The sequence below is a fragment of the Mesoplodon bidens genome (genome assembly GCF_964165515.1).
Source record: "Mesoplodon bidens genome assembly, contig: HAP1_SCAFFOLD_567, whole genome shotgun sequence".
Lineage (NCBI taxonomy): Eukaryota > Metazoa > Chordata > Mammalia > Artiodactyla > Ziphiidae > Mesoplodon > Mesoplodon bidens.
In genome coordinates this window covers 139752-162104 of record NW_027671277.1, presented here as the reverse complement: position 1 = coordinate 162104, position 22353 = coordinate 139752, and the positions used below count along the sequence as shown (strand labels likewise).

Here is a 22353-nt window from a genome sequence, read left to right as displayed (position 1 = left end):
CCTTAAGGTACATTCCTAAAGTGGGAATTGCTGAGTCAAAAGAAGGCACATCCATCCTTATGCCCTTAATGCCTGTTGCCAAGCCGCCCTCGGGCAAGACAGCCCCGTTTACCCCTCCACACCAGTCGGGGCAGTTGTTTCTTTGAGATGCAACCTGCACAAAAGCCCTAAGATGGACCCCAGCTCACTGGCTCGGCCCCCTCCACCCTCACCAGTCACAGCGTGAAAACATCCCAATTCCTGCACCCTAAGTACCCAGACTCTACAAAGCTGGATTTCCCCTGAAGTGAAGTTTGCTGGCTTTTGAAGAGGAACTTAGATGCTCTATTCCTCAGAACTCAGGAGAGGGGTGAACTGGGAAGGACTGTAGGATCCCGTGCTCCCATCACACAATTGGTCTCGCCTCTCAGAATTCAGAGGTGTGATTGGGTTATACAGCAAGAAACACTCCTGGGCGTGAACACAGGTACTTGGGACCCCCAGCCAAGCCCCCGTGGCCTTGTCCTTTTTCTCCACAGTGCTCAGTGCTGAAAGAAGAGTTACAGAAGGAAGATGCCAAGAAGGAGAAGTGGGAAGCCCAAGAGAACGAGTTAAAACTCTGCAAAACCGTGCGTTGAACCTCCTGACCCCTAGGTGTCCACTGAAAGCCTAGATTGTGGCCTTGAGGGTTTTGGAGGGGTTCCTTGGCCCATTAGCTAGCACAAGCTCTGGGGCTTTCTGGGTGTTTGTCTGTTAATGTAGTCTCCTAATTCTTTGGTTTGCTGGCCTCAAAGAGATGGGTGAAAAGACCATGGAAAACACACTCTCCCCAGATTTTCTGGGCAGTTGACTCAAGGCCCCTCATCAGGTTTCCCCTGGGGAAAGGGACGGGAGGTGGCCACCGTATGCTGCTAGAAATTCAACGTGGTCCCTACCCCTGGACTTGTGATGCCCAGACTTTCATGATCCACTGTCACAAGTTTTATCACAGCCCTGAGCACTGTTATTAACACAACTCTTCTTGAAGTATTTTTGCTTAAATACATTCAATTTTACAACAATTCATAAAACCAAAATAAAAAGCAAATGTATCACTGGTCTTGTATGGAAGGTGAACATAAAAATGAATACAATGAAAAGATGACCACTAAATGTAAATGTTCACCCCCTGTACCGGCCCGAACCCTCGTGCACATCACCAGGCATACGTTTTCCATCCGTTGGGAAGGACGGTGCCTGGGACGGGGGCAGGAGACATGTGTTCTTCTCTCTGTCAGGAGCACACTTCTCTGCCTCAAATGAGAAAAAAGAAAAATGTCATTGTTCTTTTCTTCCAAACTGTGCCCATTGTGTCTTCCAAACAGCCCTTATTTAGATTGAACTCAAAAATGTGCCCCAAGGAAAGAGACTCTAATAAGTGGATAGGTATCTTGTACTGTTTAATCCAGGACCCATGCTGATCTTCAAAAGAAACTCAAATTTTCCCTCACCCAGCCCTTTCATTGCATCCGTTGAAAGAAAGTCTACTTTGCCTCAAAGATGTGGAATTGTCCCCCAAGGGAAGGAGTTAAGCGAATCCCAGACTAGGTTTCTGCCTTAATGAACTGGATGAAATGAGTTGTGAAGTTGACTTCCCTGTTGTTGGAACTCTTTCAGCAAATCCATGACATGGAAAAAGATATGAGGAAGCTCAGGGTGGAGCTGAAAAGGAGCAGTACCGAGCAGAGCCTGATCTCTATGACGCTGCGGGAAAAGAGCAAGGTATGGCAGGGACAGGTCAGCCTGGGAACGACTCTGGGGCAAGCACTCCACCTGCATCATCTCTGTTCATCCTCACAATGACCCCATGCGGTCTATACTGGTATTCACCCCACTTTACAGTCGGGAAAACTGAGGCTCACAGAGGTGAAGGAAGTTATCCAAGTTCACTTGCATAAAGTAGTTGTGGCAGAACTTGAATCCAGGTCTGCCTGACTCCAAAGCTCCTGTGTGTAACCACTACCCTAGACTGCCTTCAAATCTTAATTGTGAAATTATCTAAGAAAGAATTGATCCATTAAACCAAGTTTGCCAATGATGTTGTTCCAACTTAAATTCTCATATTGATTTTTTTTGTCTTTTTGTTCCATCATTGAGAATGTTTTTAAAAATCTCAACATGTTTGTCATTTGTGTGTTTCTTCTTTTAATATGAACGATTTTTGCTTTATATATTTTGAGGCTGTGTTACTAGGTGCATATGAATTTAGAATCCTAATACTTCCTGTAGAGCAAAACTTTAGATCATCATGAAATGTCCCTTTTCATCTCTACTAGTGTTTCTCCCTTAACGTCTCCTTTGTCATTTAGCTTCATCACTGGCTTTCTGTTGGTTAGAGTTTTCATACCATATCTTTTTCATATGTTCTCTGTCAATTTTTGTCTTAAGGTTTAGACATATGCCTTCAAATAGCGTATCATTTTTACAAAATCCAGTTTGACAATCTTTGACTTTTAGTCCATTTATATTATGTAATTACTCATTTACTGGGGTTTAAATCTACCTTCTTGCTCAATACCAGTTGTACCATCTGTGCTATATTCCTTTTTCTCTCCTTTCTTGCCTCCTTCTGAGTGGATGGTTTTCTCTTATTCCACTTTCCCCCTCTATTAGCTTGGAAATATTTCACTTTTTTACTATTCTCTTAGTAATAGTAAGACAATAGCATTCATCCTTGACTCACCAAAATCACACATTAATTAAGTTTTTCACTCTTCTACTATTCTCTTAGTAGTCATCCTGAAGACTACAATATGCATTCTTTTTTTTTTTTTTTTTGCGGTACGCGGGCCTCTCACTGTTGTGCCCTCTCCCGTAGTGGAGCACAGGCTCTGGATGCACAGGCTCAGCGGCCATGGCTCACGGGCCCAGCCACTCCGTGGCATGTGGGATCCTCCCGGACCGGAACACGAACCCATGTCCCCTGCATCGGCAGGCGGACTCTCAACCACTGCACCACCAGGGAAGCCCTGCATTCTTAACTTCCCAAGAGGCAATAGTAGTTGATAATTATGCCCTTCTCCTTGACAGTGCAATGAGTTTCAAACACCTTAACTTCACTTACCCCCTCCAGATTTATAAGCCATTGCTGTCATTTTCTAAACTCCTCTTGATAGTTAAAACCCCACAAGACATTATTAGTGTTTTGCTATAGTCAGTATCATATCCACACATTACCCTTACTGTTGCTTGTCTTTTCTGCATCTCTGATCACCCACCTGGGTTCATTTTTCTTGTGTCTGAAGAATACCCTTTAATGTTTTCCCTCATTGTGGCTCTGCTGATGACAAATTCTCAAATGTGCCTGTGTGTCTGTCTGGAGATGTATATTTAACCTTCATTCTTAAAACACATTTGACTGCATATTGAATTCTACAATGGCAATTCTTTTCTTTCAGCACATTAGATACAGCATTAGATATGTCACTATTGTCTTGTGGCTCCTATTATTTCTATTTAGAAGTCATCTGTAAGCCTAACTGTTGTACCTTTGCATAATCTGTCTTTTTCTCCAGTTGCTTTTAAGATTGTCTTTTCCCTTGATTTCCAGCAGTTTTATTATGGTTTATCTAGGTGTGGATTCAGTTTTATTTACCTCGTTGAGTTCGTAGGGGCTTCTTGAATCCCTGGCTTGGTGTTTTGCCTTAGTTCAGGTGCTTGGGCTCTGTACCACACAGGCAATGGGGAGCTCCTAAGGCTTCTGAACAAGTGGCTGATGCAATGACATTCGTGGACAGTAATCAGGGTGAAAATGATAGTTACAATTTCTCACGTACTAGGCGTTACCTTGAACATTTCATCTCTTCATCTTCACAACAGTGCTGTGATCTAGAAATCTTCCTCTCCATTTTACAGATGAGAAAGTCAAGGCTACTAGTTACTAGTAAAGTAACTAGCCCAATGGCACAGTCGGTTTTGTCTGACTCCAGGTTCGTCTGACTTCAGTTACCCTGGCGTAGCAAACAGCCACATGCTACTGTTTACACTGAAATTAATGAAAATTAACTAAAATTTTTAGTTCAGTTCCTCCGTCACATCATCCCCATTTCGAGTGCTCGATCCCCAGATGTGGCTGGTGGCTGCCGTATTAGACAACACAGCCTCGCTCAGAGTACCTGTACCGTTGCAGAAAGTTCTGTTGGACAGAGCTGCCTTACAGCTGGGTAACTCTCACAGTACCGTTAAGATTGCACTGGAAGAAACTAAACTCGAGGCGAGAAGGCCACTTGTCACAGTCCAGCTTTCATGTGAGAGGGGTTGGAGGACAGGCATGAGACCCACGAGTGTGAGAGACGGAGCGGGGCGGCTGTTGAAGGTGACTCTGAGGCTTGGGGACGGGAACGGGGGCTGTTCATGCAGAACACAGATAAGGGCAGAGTCCAAGGCTGGACTTGGCTTTTGCAGCATATGAAAAAGGCTGCTGACATAGAAGTCAGAGCATGTTTAGACCTGGGAGAAAACTAAGGCCCAGAGAGCTTAGATGACTTTTCCAGGGTAACCGAGCTGGGTAGAGGCTCTTCCACTGGACCACACTGCTCAGAAGAAAGCTCTTAAGGGCTTGTCTGGGTCTTTTATTACATCCCTGTGATCCCCCTCTTCAGATCCCTAAAAAAACAGCCTGTGAATTTGTTTCAGCACAAAAACTTTCCATGTATTTACGAGAGTTTGCCTCATTTCCTGTTAGTGCCAGGGCCCAGGGCTCAGCAGGTGCATCCAAGAACTGAGCAGCTGCGAGGCCTACACTGGCCAGCCAAGGGTAGCGTGGAGCACGTCCAAGCTTACCGCGTGTTGACTGTTACCCAAGCAAGGGGGGAAAAGTAGGCAAGCTTCTCCACTTTAAAGGCCTTCCTTTTCAGGCTGCAATTCTTAATAGACATTGCTTTGGCAAGCCTCCAGAGAGGTTACCACCAGTGAGTGTGCTCAAAGTGGTAACGACAAACAGTTATGATAATAAACCCAATCATACTATTTCCAAGTACCCATCACGAGTTATTAGAACGAGACTGTACGGCGGACATTCCCGTCCACCTTTCCTAGGTTACAACAGTACTTAACACACTCACAGAGCCCTTAAGCACTATTCCAAACATTGAATGCCCACAATAACTCTATGCAGTGATACTAGTATCATCATCCCCATTTGACAGATGAGGACACTGAGTCACGGAGCAGTGAAATAACTTTCCGAGTGTCGTACGGCTTGTTAGGGACCGAGCTGGGATGGGAGTGTGCGGTAGAACATAGTTGAGCCCCGGGTGCAGAGCTCGGCCCTTTCCCGTAGGGGGCAACTCCCTGTGAGTTTGCCTCCACCCTGTGCATGCCTGTGACCCCTGCTGCTGGGCTGCAGCTGTCCCTACCCCTCAGGGACTCCCCCACTGCCATTAGCCCCCCCAGAAGAGTTTCCCCAGAGGGCATGATGATCACATTAGCAGCAAGCCCTCGGTTTCATCATCCTTTCAGGTTGAAGAGAAGCTTCGGGAGGATTCCAGAAGGAAATTGCTTCAGCTGCAAGAAATGAGGAACAGAGCAAACCTCATTAAAGCCAATTTGGAAAGGGCAGTAGGTCAGGTAGGCATGCTGCAGAGCCCCTTCACGGGCCCGTGCTCTCCACGGAATCCCGCACCCAAGCGGCCGGCAGGGATGAATGAAGAGGAAGACGGCCTGGCTTAGTTCACCCGCTTATTTTCTATACAAAGAAGTGTCTAGAAAGATCTAGAGCTGAGATTCTATCCATATCTAGAGTCTGAGCTCTTAACCACGATGCTCTACTACTTCGCTATTAGTTACTAAGCTAAGCATCATTTTTCTGTGTTTTGAAGAAAGTTTCGTGAACCTTTGTCCCGCCCCCAAAGGTAGTGGAAATGACTCCTGTGTTAGTCCTGTCGCCCATCAGCTGCAGTTCCCCTTCCCCTCATTTCAGATGCAGATCAACAGTTCTCGGGAAACTCAGCAGTATTTGCTGCAAGAAGAGTTACGGCAGCATCTGGTAGAGAAGGAGAAGCTGACCGAGGAAAGGCTACAGCAAGAGGAGAAGCTGAAAGCCAGAGTCAAGCGGCTAATGGCAGAGAAATCGGTAAGGTGGTCCCCGTCCTTCTCTTTACTACTGGAAACTGATGAAATGGGCTTTCCTATGAGAAACAGAGGGCGCGTACTTAGATGGAGGAATCTCAGCAACTCCTTGTTGGGAGCTAAATTAATTAAAGAGGGTGAATGATGTAGGAGGAATTAACATGAAGCTTGAATCCTAAAACTCAGAGATCAACTTGAAGATCAACTTGAAGAGGCAAGGTTATTGAAATGTCTAGAAATGATACTTTGTTTATATACCGCAGCTGATTTTATTGATACAAATCCCAGTCGTTACTGCGGGTCCTGGTTTGTGTCTAAGTGTGTGCAAGACCAACCAATAGTATTTCAGTCTTTTGCTTTCTCTTCATGCATATCAGGGGAAACACATGGCCAAAACGGCTACTTACTTTTCCAGAAACCAGCCAATTACAGGATAGTTAACAGTGGCACCTCTCAACTCAAAGGTGTCCACGGATCATATGCGGATGTTCTTGAAATGCAGATTCTGACTCAGCAGGTCTTGGGTGGGGGGAGCCTGGGATTCTGCATTTCTGAACAGCTCCCAGCTGGTACCGATAGCACAGCTCTGCAGACTACATTTTCAGCCACAAAGTCTTAGAAGAAGGTTTACCCCAAGTTGGCTGATAAGAACCGCTTGGGGCTTCCCTGGTGGCGCAGTGGTTGAGAGTCCACCTGCCGATGCAGGGGACACCGGTTCATGCCTCGGTCCGGGAGGATCCCACATGCCGCGGAGCGGCTGGGCCTGTGAGCCATGGCCGCTGAGCCTGCGCGTCCGGAGCCTGTGCTCCGCAATGGGAGAGGCCACAACAGTGAGAGGCCCGTGTAACGAAAAAAAAAAAAAAAAAAAAAAAAGCCCCTCCAGGAGCAAATTGATGTGATTGTTCAGAGATGAGACCAGAATGACAACAAGTGGAAACCCCAGCTTAGAAGAGCATTAGAAGAACAAGAGAAAGAAAACGTGGGGAGGGAACACAGGGGGGATCTCTTATTTATAGTGATGCTAAGTCGGTAGGAAAGTTGGAAATCTTCCTAGATGTGACTTTGCATTCAAAATGAAATTTTTTAATTCCTTCTCTGCTGAAGCCCTGTAATGATATTTTCCAAGGTACTAAGTAAGTGACAGGGTTTCTGCTAATCCGTGATTTGTTCATGTTTCTTCAAATACAAGAGAGGGAGGTTGTGATCACTGATAAAGCTGCTGTCCTCACCATTCTGGCCACAGGAGCAGTCCTTCAGTGATCTAGGGGCCAAGTGCAAAGCGTCCCGACATGAGGAAGTCATTCAGTGTCAGAAAAAGGCTTTATCTGAGCTTCGTGCACGAATTAAAGAACTTGAGAAGGCCTGCTTGTCAAGTAAGTTTCCTCCTGCCTAGTCACCCCCTCTGTGCTGAGAACCGTGGACCCCAGACTTGAGGGTTCACTTTAGGGACTAACCAATTTGCCAGGACCACCATCTTCTATCCCCATCATTTCATAACTAAAAAAACAGAGTTATAAAAAAAGATGGGCAGGAAAAAAAAATAGATGGGTAGGCATGAGCTCAGAGTCAAGAGCAGGCCTTGATATTAAATAAACAGGATTTCATGAAAAACTCAGAACCTTGTCCCTCTTTTTCTTATTTCACTGTGGCCCAGTGAAAACTTTTTCATAGACGGATGCTGTGCAAGGACCAACCGTGGGGAACTTCCCAGGATAAATACCCTGTTTAGAGGGAATAGGGCTTTCAAGAAGCCAAGCTTGCTGCTGGGTGGAGCCCTGGGCCAGGACACAGAAGCCTGGGTTCAAGTCCATCCTCACACCTGTGGCCGAAGGTTCCCCCTCAGTGCCCCCACCCTGGGAGGCTGCAGCCTCATATGAGCTGTGTGGCCTTGGACAAGTCATGTCACCTCTCTGGGCCTCGATGCCTCACCTGCCAAGGGAGGATGGTGAGCTAATTAGTACTGGCCTGTGGTAAGGGTCCAGTAAATAGCAGCTGTGACTTTTACATGCAGTAACTTCTTCCTGAGCCTTTCTTTTGAGTGTAAACTTTTTCTTTTATAGATCACAAGGACCACATGGATGGATCATTTCTAGACTTAAAGACCCTCGGGATGGAAAAAAATGTTCGGAAAATATTGGATGTAAAACCTGACTTGCCAACTTTTTCAAGAGTAGAGATCGGAACGGTAACCAAAGAAACTTTGTCTCTGCATTGACTGACACGTGGGGAGGGTGGGCATGAGGACAGACACGAGCCGTGTGCCCTGGCACCACTGTATACATCATTGGTTCGAGGCCAGGTCCTCCCTGATGGGCTGGCACCTGTATGGACTGGTCGGTGCCTGGCCGTAATAGTGATCCAATGTTTGAATAGAAAGGCGGCTTCCCATCATGTACAGCATGATATAGCATTACACTGATGCTGGCCAGGTCAATCTCTGGGCCCTCCTTTTCACATCACATGTTATATTCTGCAGAAAATATCCAACAAGCTAATGTACAACATTATGTCATGAGCTTGCCTAACACTTGCTTTTTGCTATAAACTGAAAAACATGAACACATAAAGGGCAGCAGAAGGGAGCCATGATGATTAAGAAGACACAAGTTCTAGAATCAGAGACCTGTGTCCTAATCCCAGCTCTACAAGCTCTGTGACCTTGGGCAGGCTCCTAACCTTTCTGGGACTTCATTTCCCAGCTGTAAAATGATGATGGAAAAATTAAAGGAGATCATCATGTAAAGTGATTATCCCAGTGCCTAGCTCATAGCGAGCACTTTAATAGATGATAGTTATTATTGTCAAACAGTATTTAAAGAGTATTATCCAAGAAAACCTTCCTTTCTTAGGGAGCATAGTTTGTGTTTTCCAGGATTTTCAGAAGTAATTTGATTGTTAGGTTGAAGGTGCCGTGTATCCTAAATGGATGTTTGATCAGGTGTTTGACTGACACATGACAATGGACAGCTCAGGTCAGCGTGGCTTGCTGCGGCAGCTAGTCTAAACCAGCTTTTGGAAAACATAATAAAGCCATCCTCTCTGTACCAGCATTTTCTCCTACAATTTTTCTAGACATTTGCTCACACGTCTAGAGATGTGAGTCTTCAGAAACGTGTTGGTCTTCCTGGTAAAATCGAATCTTCCTTCTCTGAGGTTGGGAGTAGAGGGCCTGTCTCCAGGTGGGGAGCTCAGCTGGATCTCACGTCCTGATGGTCCTGCTTCCAAGATTGACCTTCCCCTTGGCAACAAGCCCTCATCCCACCACTGACACCACAGAGCAGGAAACCTCCCAACTCTCAATCCTCCAAGGTTGGCAGTAATTAAAGGAAAGAGCAGGAGGAAGAATAGCTGACATCTGTGAACTGCTTACTGTGTGCCAGGCGTTGAGCTCAGCCGGCTCCATGCCTTATGTCATTTAACCATCGTAGCAGCCTTGTGTCATAGTTACTATTATTGTCCCCATTTAACAGATAAGAAAAATTAAGGCTTCAGGAGGTCAAGTACCTCACCCAAGGTCACAGAATAATGATTGAAGACACACCAGCGGTGTGTCCCTGGTGGTCTGTCTGCGAGCCTGCAGAGACCGGGTGGGGACTGTGTGCTTGGATCCTGTAGCCCAGGCTCTTCCTTAGTGACCCTCCCCTCAGGAAAAGAGGGGGCGTCTGGAGCGGTACAGAGGATGCAGCTCAGGGTAGCTGAAGACACTGAACAGCATCTCAGGTTCTTTTTGCAGCAGATCTGCCCGGTTTATTGTCATCTTCAGATACCCTCTTTTATTCTCATCTCCATAGGTACATAGACAAATATGTCCACTCTTATCTATCACAGTCACTTTGGGGGCATTTATATTTCTGTAGTTGCTTTGTTTTTAATCTCAGAGGGTTTCAGGGTAGTGCCAACAAATGCTAGGGCTAAGAGAGGCTCATGGCAAGCATTAAAAGCCAATTTATTTTTTAAGGAGGCTTGTTATGGTTATTTGTAGTCGTTCAGATCAGGTCCCCTATTCAGTCTGGTGGCCTTTCCATGCAGTCAGTTGGGCTTCCAGCAGCCAGCTGGCTGGTTGGGGTCTTAGGGAGATGCAGCTGCAAACACTATCTGCATTGTCTCTGGAAAGGTTCTGAAGGGATGCCCACCCACCAGGTTCCAGAGCTAGGAGAAGGTTGGGCCGAATTTTGTGAGGGTATGGTTTCTGCTGCACAGAAATGAGATTCCTTTAGTAAAAAGGAGGGAGGCCATTTTCCACTTAACCTTCATTCGTTCATTCAACAAACATGACCACTATGCACCACTCGGTGACAGGTGCCATGCTGGGCACAAGGAGGGAGATAGTGAGCAAAAGCCACATGGTCTCCATTTTTCTGGAGCTTGTCTTCTCAACATCAGCGGTACTGATTTTTTGAGCCAGGTAACTCTTTGTTTGGGAGACTGCCCTATGCATCATGGGGTGTTTAGCAGCATCCTTGTCCTCTACCCACTAGACGCCAGCAGCAATTATGACACCCACAAATGTGTCCAGGCATTGCTAAATGTCCTGGAGGGGGTAGGGTGGACAGAGTCACCCCCGGTTGAGAACCACTGGCCTAAAGGGAAGAGAGACGAGACGGTGGCCAAAGAACGGCACAAGTGATGCATCATTTCAAAGGCAGTTGTGCTCTGAAGGGGTAGGAGCACAGTCATAAAGAAAGCAGTTCACAGAGTCAGAGTGGATTTAAAACCAACTCCCTTGGCGTGGACATATATACACACACACGCTACCAAAGGTAAAATAGATAGCTAGTGGGAAGCAGCTGCATAGCACAGGGAGAGCAGGTCGTTGCTGTGTGTCTACCTAGAGGGGTGGGATAGGGAGGGTGGGAGGGAGATGCAAGAGTCAGGGGATATGGTGATATATGGATACGTATAGCTGATTCACTTTTTGATACAGCAGAAACTAACACACCATTGTAATGCAATTATACTCCAATAAAGATGTTAAAAAAATTAACTCTCTCAAATTATTCTTTAGTAACTTTCCAATTCTTCCATTATTCTTTGGGTTATTATTCTGGATGTAGAAAATCATAATGGAATGCCAAGAGAGTTTTTCTTCTTTTTTTTATTTCAGCCTCAAAATGGCCTTTCCAGCCCAGGGTCCATCATGGTCTCTGAGAAGTTAGGGAAAATGGATGTGGCTGACGCTTTAGATCTCAGTGAAAACCTGGTAGGTATACCCAGCATCAGTCCCCTCCTGTGCAAACCTGTGTGCCCTGCAGATAGTTTAAACATCAACTCCACATACATGTTTAGTTGGTACAGTAGCTCCACGAGACCCATCTCCTATCCCAGCATGGGCTGGAAATTGCAGAGCCCAATTCCTTGGAAGACTGGGTAGTAAGAATGAATGTTTATGTCTGTTGTCATTCCCCCTCCCCCACCCCAATTCTCAAAAAGGCATAGTGTAAATGGATGCGGGGGAAAATGAAAGTCGTACTAAAAACCCCAAATGCACTCATTTGCAAAGCATGTGTTTCTTCTCTGCAACTGCAGAAAATGAATGAAACAGAGTTAGATGTTTGCCTCCTCAAAGTGGCCACCAGCGGTCTTGGGCCAGGCCTCTTACCTGAGAAATGCTTTCTCGTAGTACATGGACATGAGCAAAACCCTCGGGACTTTGATGAACATCAAAGATATGTCAGGTCACGTGTCCATGAAACACCTCTCCCCAAAAGAGAGGGAGAGAGTCTACCAGCTTCGACAAAGAGACCTGTACCTGGTGTTTGATAAGATCACCCTACTCAAGAACCAGCTGCAGAGAAAAGAAGAGCTTTTGAGACGATACGAGGAGGACATTGAACAGCTCAAGTATGGCCCGTGTCCCCGGCAAAAGGCCCAGGCCTCCATTCTCCAGGCTAAACCTCGGTGCAGCTGCAGACCCGTAGGGACCAGGACAAGAGGACAGAGGCCTGGGTGTGGAGGGGGGCAGGCGGGATGGTGACTCAGGGCCTGATGGACCCAAGTCTCTGGGCAAGAAAGCAGCAGTTAAAGTACCCTACTGTTAAGGAATAAGGTGCACCTTTTATAAATGTGTCTGATGTTTCACCATGTGTGTGCTTTTCGTAATTCCACCCTATTTTCAGTGGTATCCGTTCCCCCACCCTCTCTGGGAAATTGGGAGGGGCTGGTAGCATAACCGTTGCCCCCTTCGTGCTGCACGTCCACAGCCAATGGGCTATTTATTCTGCCCTCTAGTCCCCACATCTTCAGCCTTCCCCCCACTTGTAAGGAAACCGCGAAGCCAGGCATATATGGAAGTGTTCTGAGGATCTCCCAGGTCAGGAGCATTGGTGGTGAGTGAGAAAGCTGAGGAGAAAAGAGACTTTGTCTCTCCCGTGTGCTCAGGCAGAGCAAAGTGTCGGTTCAGATGTACCAGTCACAGGTGGCAAAGCTGAAGGACGACACCTCCAAAGAGGCCGAAGAAAAGGCGCTGCTGAAGGAGGCCCTGGCGCACATGGAAGAGCGGCTGCACCAGGAGAAGAGGGTCACCAGGGCGATCAGGCAGCAGAAGGTGAGAGGTCCCTGCTCGGAGCAGAGCCTCTGAGGCTGCCCCTCAGCTCCCTTTAGAAACAGCCAACTGAGGTCCCAGTGGGATCCAGGCAGCACAGAATGCATTCGCTCATTGCAAAGGAAGGTGGCAGAATAGCTTTAGCGTTAGGCAGACTTAGGTTTAGACTCTTGTTCTGCCATTTACTGTGTGACTTCAGGCAGCTTTTTGTTTTTAACATCTTTATTGGAGTATAATTGCTTTACAGTGTGGTGTTCGTTTCTGCTGTATAACAAAGTGAATCAGCTATATGCATACGTATATCCTCAGATCCCTCCCTCTTGTGTCTCCCTCCCACCCTCCTTATCCCACCCATCTAGGTGGTCACAAGGCACTGAGCTGATCTCCCTGTGCTATGCAGCTCTTTCCCACTAGCTATCTATTTTATGTTTCGTAGTGTATATATGTCCATGCCACTCTCTCACTTCGTCTCAGCTTACCCTTCCCCCTCCCCATGTCCTCAAGTCCATTCTCTACCTCTGTGTCTTTATTCCTGGCTGCCCCTAGGTTCATCAGAACCTTGTTTTTTTTTTTTTTTTTTTAGATTCCATATATATGTGTTAGATTAACCTCTCTGAGACTCATAGTCTAGCTTGCCTCTATTTTTTTAAACTTTCTTTTTCTTTAATTTAATTTTTATTTTATATTGGAGTATAGTTGATTTGCAGAGTTGTGTTAGTTTCAGGTGTACAGCAAAGTGATTCAGTTATACATATACATATATCTATTCTTTTTCAGATTCTTTTCCCATATAAGTTATTACAGAATATTAAGTAGAGTTCCCTGTGCTATACAGTAGGTCCTTGTTGATTACATATTTTATGTATAATAGTGTGCATATGTTAATCCCAAACTCCTAATTTGTCCCTCCCCAACACATTTCCACTTTGGTAACCATAAGTTCGTTTTCAAAGTCTGTGAGTCTGTTTCTGTTTTGTAAATAAGCACATTTGTATCATTTTGTTTAGATTCCATATATAAGTGATATCAAATGATATTTGTCTTTGTCTGACTTACTTCACATAGTATGATAGTCTCTAGGTCCATCCATGTTGCTGCAAATGGCATTACTTCATTCTTTTTTATGGCAGAGTAGTATTCCACTGTATATTTGTACCACATCTTCTTTATCCACTCCTCCATCGACATTTAGGCTGCTTCCATGTCCTGGCTGTTGTGAACAGTGCTTTCTGAGACTCATAGTCTAGCTCGTCTGTATTTTTTTAACTTTTGATAATTCGTGTATTTTATTTTGTTCTTTCTATCCAGATAACTATTTTTTCCACCAGTTTTATTGAGACATAATTGACACATAGCACTGTACTGAGTTTAAGGGTGTCCAGCGTCATGATCTGACTTCCCTGCCTCCTGCAATGATGACCACAATCAGTTGAGTGAACAGCCCGAGTGTTTTCAAAGGCGGCGATTCTGACTGTCATTGTTCTGCCAGGTGCCAGGGATACACCGAGGAATAAGCTCTCTGAGAATAAAGATTTGGGTTTGCTCTTCTGAGTAGCCAGAACAGTACGCCAGTCTTTCTGACTTGGGGCTGTGTATTTGTACACGCATGCTTGCGTGTATGTGTGTACATGTGAGTATGTGCTGTGTGTTGGCATGTGTGTGTATTTGTATGTGTGTATTTGTTGCCTGCATGAGCTCTAAGGAGGCCAAGGTCATAGAAGGGTGCCCTTCTGCTCAACCAGGAGGTGATGGTCAGATAGTTCCTTGCAGAAGCCTGCCCCCCATCCTGCGAACCTTCCAGGCAATAGGTTTCCAGACAGCAGTCTGTCTGGCTTAGAGCCCCAGAAATGAAAAGTGGCTGTCCTGCTCTGAGGGAGCCTGGATGAAGTGTTTCCAGTGCTCACTGCTGTGAATTAAACATCACAGACCTTAGTCTGCATATGTCATGGGGCTGCCTCAGGCAGAGGACAGTTTCCTTTCACACCAAGCAATGCCAGGGAGAGCTGGGCCAGTGACAGAGTTGTGACTTTCCCTTTGATGTGCCCTCTGCAGAGCTCACCCCTCCCCGAAGTGCCCCCCCGCCCCCAGGGCTTGGCAGACTAGGCCCCAAAGCAGAGACACCAGACCACAGAATGGGACAGCGTAGGGCCCAAAAAAAGCCATTGTCATGTACTGAAAACCTGAGGATTTACATAATCAGGCTTCACATGCATTATTCATGGGCTGCCTCATTCATACACAATGCAAGGGACGTGCCAGCCTGTTTGTCAGGAAGAAAACAATACTACATTTTAAAGTTTTGCTGGATCCTAAAGGTCACTTGTATACATCTGTCTTGGCATCCATTCCTTCCAGGGAGTATATCTTCGTTGTCTTTAAGCAGAAATGAACAGAAAGCAGAATTCCTCTTTTCTAAGTTTTACACTTAGTATTTTCACAAGGAGCCTTAGTTTTTTAGCCTCCTGTATAAAACTTTGAAACTCTTCACCCATTCACAGAGGTGGCAAGGTTGAAGCACTGAGATGAAATTACACATCTTAAGCTTCAGAATTGCCCCCCCCAAAAAAAATGGAGTTTGTAGTTTTAATGTTTGATCATCTCTTCACCAAGCAGACCTTTCAAGAATCAAAAGTCCTATTTCCACACTAATATCTCTGGCTGTGAAAATGAGACTTGGTATAAGATGCTGGGCCTTCACAGCAAACTGGGCCTGTGGCTCTGTCCATGTGGCAGAGGGACGGGAAACGCGGCCCAGGCCGTGCTCACTCGAATCCACATCCCACATCCCTCGAGAAGCCGGCAGTGTCTCTCAGAGTTCAGAGGCCAGATTTGGAGTCAAACAAATAGGGGTCAAGCCCCACCACTGCTCCGAATGACCCTGAGTAAGTGGCTTGACCTCTGTATCGCAGGTTCCTCAACAAAAGCAACCAAAACTCTTAGCAAGGGGCCTACTCCGTGGGGCAGTGGGAGGGTTAAATGGCAAAATGCCTACAGTGCCTGGCATATCACAAGCCCTGTTTCTAAGGGGGAAGAATAGGCAGCTCATGGATGGGTGGGGATTCCTCTATTTTTTCCAGGGAGCTTCCTGCCAGCTGACGCCTTCCCCGGTCCTCCCAAAGCCGCCAGCTCTTATGGGACGCGCTCTTCTCTTTGGTGAATACGACTAGGGCCACGGCCAAGAAAGGACCCGGATACCTTTTGTGAATGGGCTAAGGCTGGGATTTTCAAGAGGAAATTTTTAAATGCACAGAAGTTGCCACTTGGGAAGCACGCAAGCCCTTTCTTAGGGCTTGAAGTGTAAGAAAGGCTGAAGGGCACCAGCTGCTTCTGGCAGGAGAAGCCGCTCAGCTCTCCTGCCAATCAGATCTCCAACCAATCAAGTCCTGGCTAGGGGTCGTGACCACCGCTTTGCCTTGTGGTCTCAGCCAGGAAAACCCCCTAAGCTTCCCTCTGCTTAATTAGCTCAGATCCCTCTTCTTTAAGATGAGAATAAAAATGGCACCTAGCTCGTAGCCTTCCCAATGGGAGCTTGTATACAAAAGCCTTAGCACATAGGACCACAAAGCATTCACCCTCTCCTACCATCGTCATTATCCTCACTATTCTCTTTAACTCACTATCTTCCAAGATTTCCTTGGGCCCAGGTATTCTCAAGATTCTGGCTTCCTCCGTGCCACTTGTGTGTTTTGTTTGTTTGTTTGTTTGTTTTTGCGGTACGCAGGGCTCTCACTGTTGTGGCCTCTCCCGTTGCGGAGCACAGGCTCCGGACGCGCAGGCTCAGCGGCCATGGCTCACGGGCCCAGCCGCTCTGTGGCATGTGGCATCCTCCTGGACCGGGACACGAACCCTGCGTCGGCAGGCGGACTCTCAACCTCTGCGCCACCAGGGAAGCCCCACAATTGGTAGATGTTGTGTAGGAGGAGCGTGGGATGGGAGGGGCTTGGGGTGGTGCTCTTCCGCCCACAATGATGAAGTAGAACCATGTGGCCAGGCCTATGCAGCATACGGATAGAAGAAGGCTAAAGAAAAAGACCCTCCCGCACCCCCTTCATCACATCCCAGTGAGTTCAGTAAAGTTCAGGAAAAGCAGGTGCACAGGGGCCAGGCTCTGCCCTCAGTGCCCAGCTGCCCACTGATGGAACTTAATCCAGGAAGGAATTTTGCAGCAATGTTCAAACTGGGGTTCCCTGGAGCCTTTGGGTGCCATGGAAAGGTGTGACTCTCAAAGCACACACACCTTTCTCCCGCCAGAGAAGCTCTCCGTTATCTTATACCCCAAGTTCCTCATGGGATTTTGCTTGGATAAAGGGTTCTGCAAACAAAAGGGAGGGGGGGGATGGGGTGGGAGAGAAGAAGGCTGTTGGTTTAAAACTAACCCCTGCTCTATAATATCTGGGCATTTGGATAGTGATTGTCTCAGCGGAGTTTGTGATAAATACCGAGTGGCCGCAGGCTCGAGGCTTCTCCACGGAAAACGCCTGGAGGGCAATTGTCAGTTCAGTACGGGCCCATCAGCCTTCACGGACAGTCCTCTGAGGGTAGAGTCAGCATCCTTCTGGGAGAAGGGAAGAGTCTCGTAAGCACCTATGCCCTGTCCCAAAAGACAGCCTTATTTCCTCCCTGAGTTTTGTGACTACCCGGTAGGGTTGCCAGATTGAGGGGAAAACAAACAAACCAAAAACACGATGCCCAGTTAAATTTTAATTTCAGATAAACAACAAAAGCTATTCGGTATAAATGTCCTAAATATTACACGGGGCATATTCACACTCACAAATTTGTTGGCTTCATTCTGGAATTCAGATTTAACTGGGCATCCTGTATTTTATCTGGCAACCCCTCCAACATTTACTGAGCACCAACTAGACACCAAGCAGGGAGGTTCTGAAGCAGGTGTCGCAAGATGGCAGCCCACAGATATATTCCATTTGTCTCTTGGGATTTTTTTTTTAAGTTACATTTCAAAATAGGGCAGTTTCCTGGAATATTCTGGATTTCCAGCTTCTCTGGGAAACTTGGAAGATCTGGCGACCCTAGGCCCACAGACCCACAAGCCACCATCACAAGCCTCCATCTTCCAGGCCCCTTAGAAAGGCGCTGGGCTCGTGTGTTTGCTGCTGTCCACCACCACCCCAGCTCACTTCACCCACTTCTTTTACTTTCCTGGCCGCTGTAGGAATCAGGTTGGCGACCCCAGTGGATGCTCAGGGCTCTAGGAGAACGTCTCCTTCCTGACACCACTGCACATTCACCTGCGGAGTGTCAGTCTGCAAGGGAGACCCCAGTTCCCTCTCACTTTTGTGTCTCCAGTGCCTAGGGGATGCTCTTTCTTTGATGAGCTGCCCCTGAGGTGCAGGGTCTTGAGCAGATCAGGGTCAGCAATAGTCATCAAACCCCAGGGGAGCGGCAAGCTCCAGGTTTTCAGTGATGCTGGCTTGCCAACAGGCCCCTGTAGTCCCTGCCAGGGAGGTTAGCCACTGGGGCTTTCAACATTTCCACTGGGTGGAAAGCCACTAGACATCTACAGCCTCTTCCACTGATCTAGGAGGCTCTGCTTCCAGCTAAAGCAGATCTGTCCTCCAAGAAGAATGCAGTATCCTTCATAGCCTTCTTGGTTGACCACCTCCTTCTCTGCTGGAATCTGGAACAGAGATTCCCTAAAAGGTGCAGCAGGACAGTGTAGCGTTACCCCAAAGCCACACCCCCTTCTGGAGACCTCTATCCTCACCTCCTCACCTAGGAAGGCTCAACATTCCATCCAAATGGGTAGCATCTGAAAGTTGAGAAAAATCCATTTTTCTCTGATGCAAAAGGCAAAGAAGAACATAAGCTAAATTTTGTCAATATTCTTTCTGTGTTAGAGACGAATGTTTGGAGAGCTGATGAAGAACTCAAAGATGCAGAACTCACATTTCCAGGTGAGCCAGAAGAGAGAAGAGAGAAAACCCTAGGACGTCAGCAGGAAGCCCAGTGGACAGTTATCCCACATCTATTATGTATTGAGCCTTTGGCATGTGCCGGGCACAGAGCCAAACACTTGACGTGCAGTATCTCTTTTAAGCTTCACAACAACCCTATGGGGTGGGTGTTGTTATTATACCCAATTTACAGATGAGTTGTCTGAGGCTCAGAGACTTTCTTTGTCCAGAGCCACACAGCTCAGTAGGAGAGCTGGGAATCAGTGCAGATCTGACACCCAGGTGAGTGCTAGCTTTTCCTCCTTTAGGTTATAAACCTCCAGGTAATAAACCTGATACATTTCCAGTGGCATTTGTCTTAAATTTCAAGGAAGCATCCTCTAGAATTCTCTTCAAAGTTGAGGATTAAGACTATGAAATCTTGAACATGTTGAAACATTGCCATTGACAAATCAGCCCTGGAACTGGAATTAAGCCAGTCCACGTTCCCACTTTGCAGACAGTAGAGGCAAGCTCTCAGGAAGCTAGAAAGCCAAACACATTTTGGTTGAATATGAGAGAGGAGACATTCAAGTTTGATAAAAGGCCACAGTCATGCTGAGGCAACCAAATTATCATGGGAAGAAACGAAGATATTCTAGGTGAGGGATATATTTGGAAAATAGAAGCTTCTCAACCAGCATCCTTGTGCTAAGACCAGAAGGTGGTTACTCCCCAGAGCAGGATGTTAAGAGGATAGAGAGCATCCTGAGGGCCCCACTTGATCTGAGACGTTTGCCACCCTGCAAAGTGGAAACGACTGGAAGTTTGTTACTTATTCACTCACATATATGACTGAGCTGGGAGGAGGCAGAAACTGCCCTACATCTAGGTTTTGTCTGAGGACCAGCGGGGATGTGAAATGGCAGAGGAGATATTGGGATGGGTCCCGGATGTTGTGGGAACATTGTGCTTCTCTGAGATGTGAGACACCCTGGAACTTCACGCTGCCTCTGGCTTTAACAGAAGCAGGGCAGATGGTGCTTCGGCTAAGAGCAAAGAGCCAGCTTCCCATTCTCCCTGCCCTCCAGCCTGAGCTTAGAAGTTTGGTGTCTAGGATCTCCTCAGTACAGAAAGGTTTCCTCCAGGTTCCTTGCCAAGTGTAACTTGGGCGACTCCTTCCCCAAGAGTGGGCCTTGGGCTTCCCTGGTGGCTCAGTGTTTGAGAGTCCGCCTGCCTATGCAGGGGACACGGGTTCATGCCCCGGTCTGGGAAGATCCCACATGCCGCGGAGCGGCTGGGCCTGTGAGCCATGGCCGCTGAGCCTGCGTGTCCGGAGCCTGTGCTCCGCAACGGGAGAGGCCACAACACTGAGAGGCCCGTGTACCGAAAAAAATTAAAAAGAGGGGGAGGGGGCTTTTTTAAGGATATAGAGGTGAGTGCCTCATAAAAACTGGGAGCTGAAAGAGAGCCTGGCCTCGAAATAGAACTGGTAAGCCATCAGATCTCAGGCATCATCTCTTTTACACACACACAAGCATGTGCACACGCACACACAGGCCGTATCTCCTCTCTGTGTCTCTGTGTGGCTCCCCTGATCTCTGCTCTCTCCAGTCATGTGACAGGAAGGAATGACCTCATGGTCCCCCAGTTCAAAGGACCAGCCCAGGAAGCAAGTAGCATCTTAGAGCCCATAAGCCCAAATCCTGGGAGTGACCATCTTAAAAGCCCAGCCCGTGCCAAGTGCCCGATCAGGAATGACCAGGGACAGAGTCACACACATGGCTGCCTGGATCCAGGAGTAGTGCTCAGAAAAGGGTTAGACAGACCCCCTAGAGTATGCTGCATTTTACCCTCCTAAGACATCAGAGACATAAGGCATTCAGTTCAGTAACAGCTTTTCGAGAGAAAGTCCATCCCAATGAAATTGCCTATAATCAGAAACTGCTGGTTCAAAAAAAGATGCAAATGTCAGAAGAAAACATTATCTGTGTATCTGGAAGAGTGTACACCAAAATGTGAATAAGATTACCTGTGGGTAGTGTGATAATTGTGGATCATTTTACCTTCGTTTTGCTCACGTCTATGTGTGTATATAAATATTTTTTACAACAAAGATTTTATCTTGAGTAAAAAAAAATGTCATTTGAGAAATATTTGGGGATCTCCCTACAATTATAGAGTCTGGGCATTTGTTGCTCTTGCTTGTTGTAGGTTGGAGCCAGAAAAGGCACCCCAAAGATGGACCAAGGAAGGGAGATGCTGAAGAGAGAAATGTCCAGCAAATCCAGCCAGAGCCTTCTGTTTACTAAACCTGGTGGAAGGAACTAGAAACGTCGTCCCGCTGGGCCTCGCGTGATCCTCCGTGAGTCAGTGTAACTCTTCTGCGTCAAACTACTAAGATGCTTTTTTAGGACATTAAAGGTTGCTACCCTAGTGTGTTGCTTCCTAGACTGGTATTTTGCACAATACTGTATTTTGGAGTGTGTGAGGAGAGGGGTTCTTTTCACAGATATTATGAATGTAAACATACGCAGGCATATGAAGAATAAGTTTGAAATTCAGACTCCTAGGCCTGGTAGATGCAATTATGTGTTTGGGTAGTGACAAACCCAAATGTCACACCTCCAAGGAGCTCTGAGAAGCCCGCAGTTGAGAAAACCCAGGGCGTGTACTGGGGCCACAGGACAGAATGGTAACCTCAGGGCTGTTGGGGCCATGGTATAGTGCATTTATATCTGAATTGATTATAATAAATGTGAACAGCAACCAGTTTTATCGCTTCCATAACAGTGAGTCATGTTTATATGGCGCTCTGCGGTGTTCAAAACACTTCTCGTCTAATCCTCTCTCAAACCCTGGGAGGTAAATAGCATTATGTTCCCCATTTTACAAATGAGGAAGCTGAGGCCGCGAGAGGTTAAATGGCCCGTCTAAAGTCACACAGCTAGTAAATTCAAGAATTGGGTCTGGAACCCAGGTTTCTAACTCCATCTCACGCTGCCCATTCTGCCGCACCAAGACAGCCCAGTAGGTCAAGTCCCAGGCCATCAGGACAGACCAAGTACCCAGTCATCAAAGAACACACACTGCCCAGGTGGACACACCCCTTTCCCGTGGTGTTTGAAGAGACCCTCATTTTTGCCTTCTCTCCAGCCATCTGTTCTCTCCCTGCCTTTCTTGTACGGCCAGAGACCACCAAATAAAACAGGAGGAAGAGCCAGAAGCCATGAATATCATTTATTTTTTATTTTTAAAAAGGCACAATAAAAGTATTTTGATATTTTAAAACCAAATGCATTCTTTATACTGATTAAAACTAGAAGGAAATGGGAAAAATGATTTGCACGATCTTCCACTAAAGGTACTTCTTACACAGTGAGAAGGGTGAGCATCACCTGACCTTAAAAATAATCTTGAAAATCCCAGCAGTTTTCCATAAAGAACATATTAATTATACTGTACCATATCCCCCAAATCCAAAACAGCAATCTCCAGCACCAGAAAAGATCACTTGGTCAGGCAGTAGTTAAGTAGCTGGCTCATGTTTGGAAGCCAAATTGTGTGGGAAAAAAACTACTTTGGTTGAATACAAATATTTGAATTTGCATAAGTTAAATGTAATGCCTATGTGACTCCACTGTATTTGAGGTCTTTCAAAGGACGTGTTAATCTTTACCGTATCAACATTGCAACCCACAATGGCAATGTCCTTTCTTCACTCCTTGAACTAGATGGTTCTTTAGGTGTCTCCTCAGCCACACACCCCTTTCTCTGAGAATGCACATTCCCCAACCAGGTTTACCCTACCTACTGCTGCTCTCTTGG

The 22353-nt window shown here is 46.6% G+C and overlaps 1 protein-coding gene across 1 annotated transcript in view; it reads left to right on the top strand.

Moving 5' to 3' along the window:
- LOC308611612 (forkhead-associated domain-containing protein 1-like) overlaps positions 1–21048 on the top strand; it is an 88158-nt gene extending 67110 nt beyond the window's left edge. The window contains exons 8-17 of the mRNA XM_081260330.1: positions 519–608; positions 1636–1740; positions 5479–5586; positions 5939–6091; positions 7331–7460; positions 8148–8272; positions 11192–11287; positions 11708–11928; positions 12466–12631; positions 20740–21048. Coding sequence (XP_081116456.1) covers positions 519–608; positions 1636–1740; positions 5479–5586; positions 5939–6091; positions 7331–7460; positions 8148–8272; positions 11192–11287; positions 11708–11928; positions 12466–12631; positions 20740–20856 — 1311 coding nt within the window. The 3' untranslated portion in view covers positions 20857–21048. The remainder of the gene's footprint in view (positions 1–518; positions 609–1635; positions 1741–5478; positions 5587–5938; positions 6092–7330; positions 7461–8147; positions 8273–11191; positions 11288–11707; positions 11929–12465; positions 12632–20739) is intronic.
- The last annotated feature ends 1305 nt before the right edge of the window (positions 21049–22353 follow it).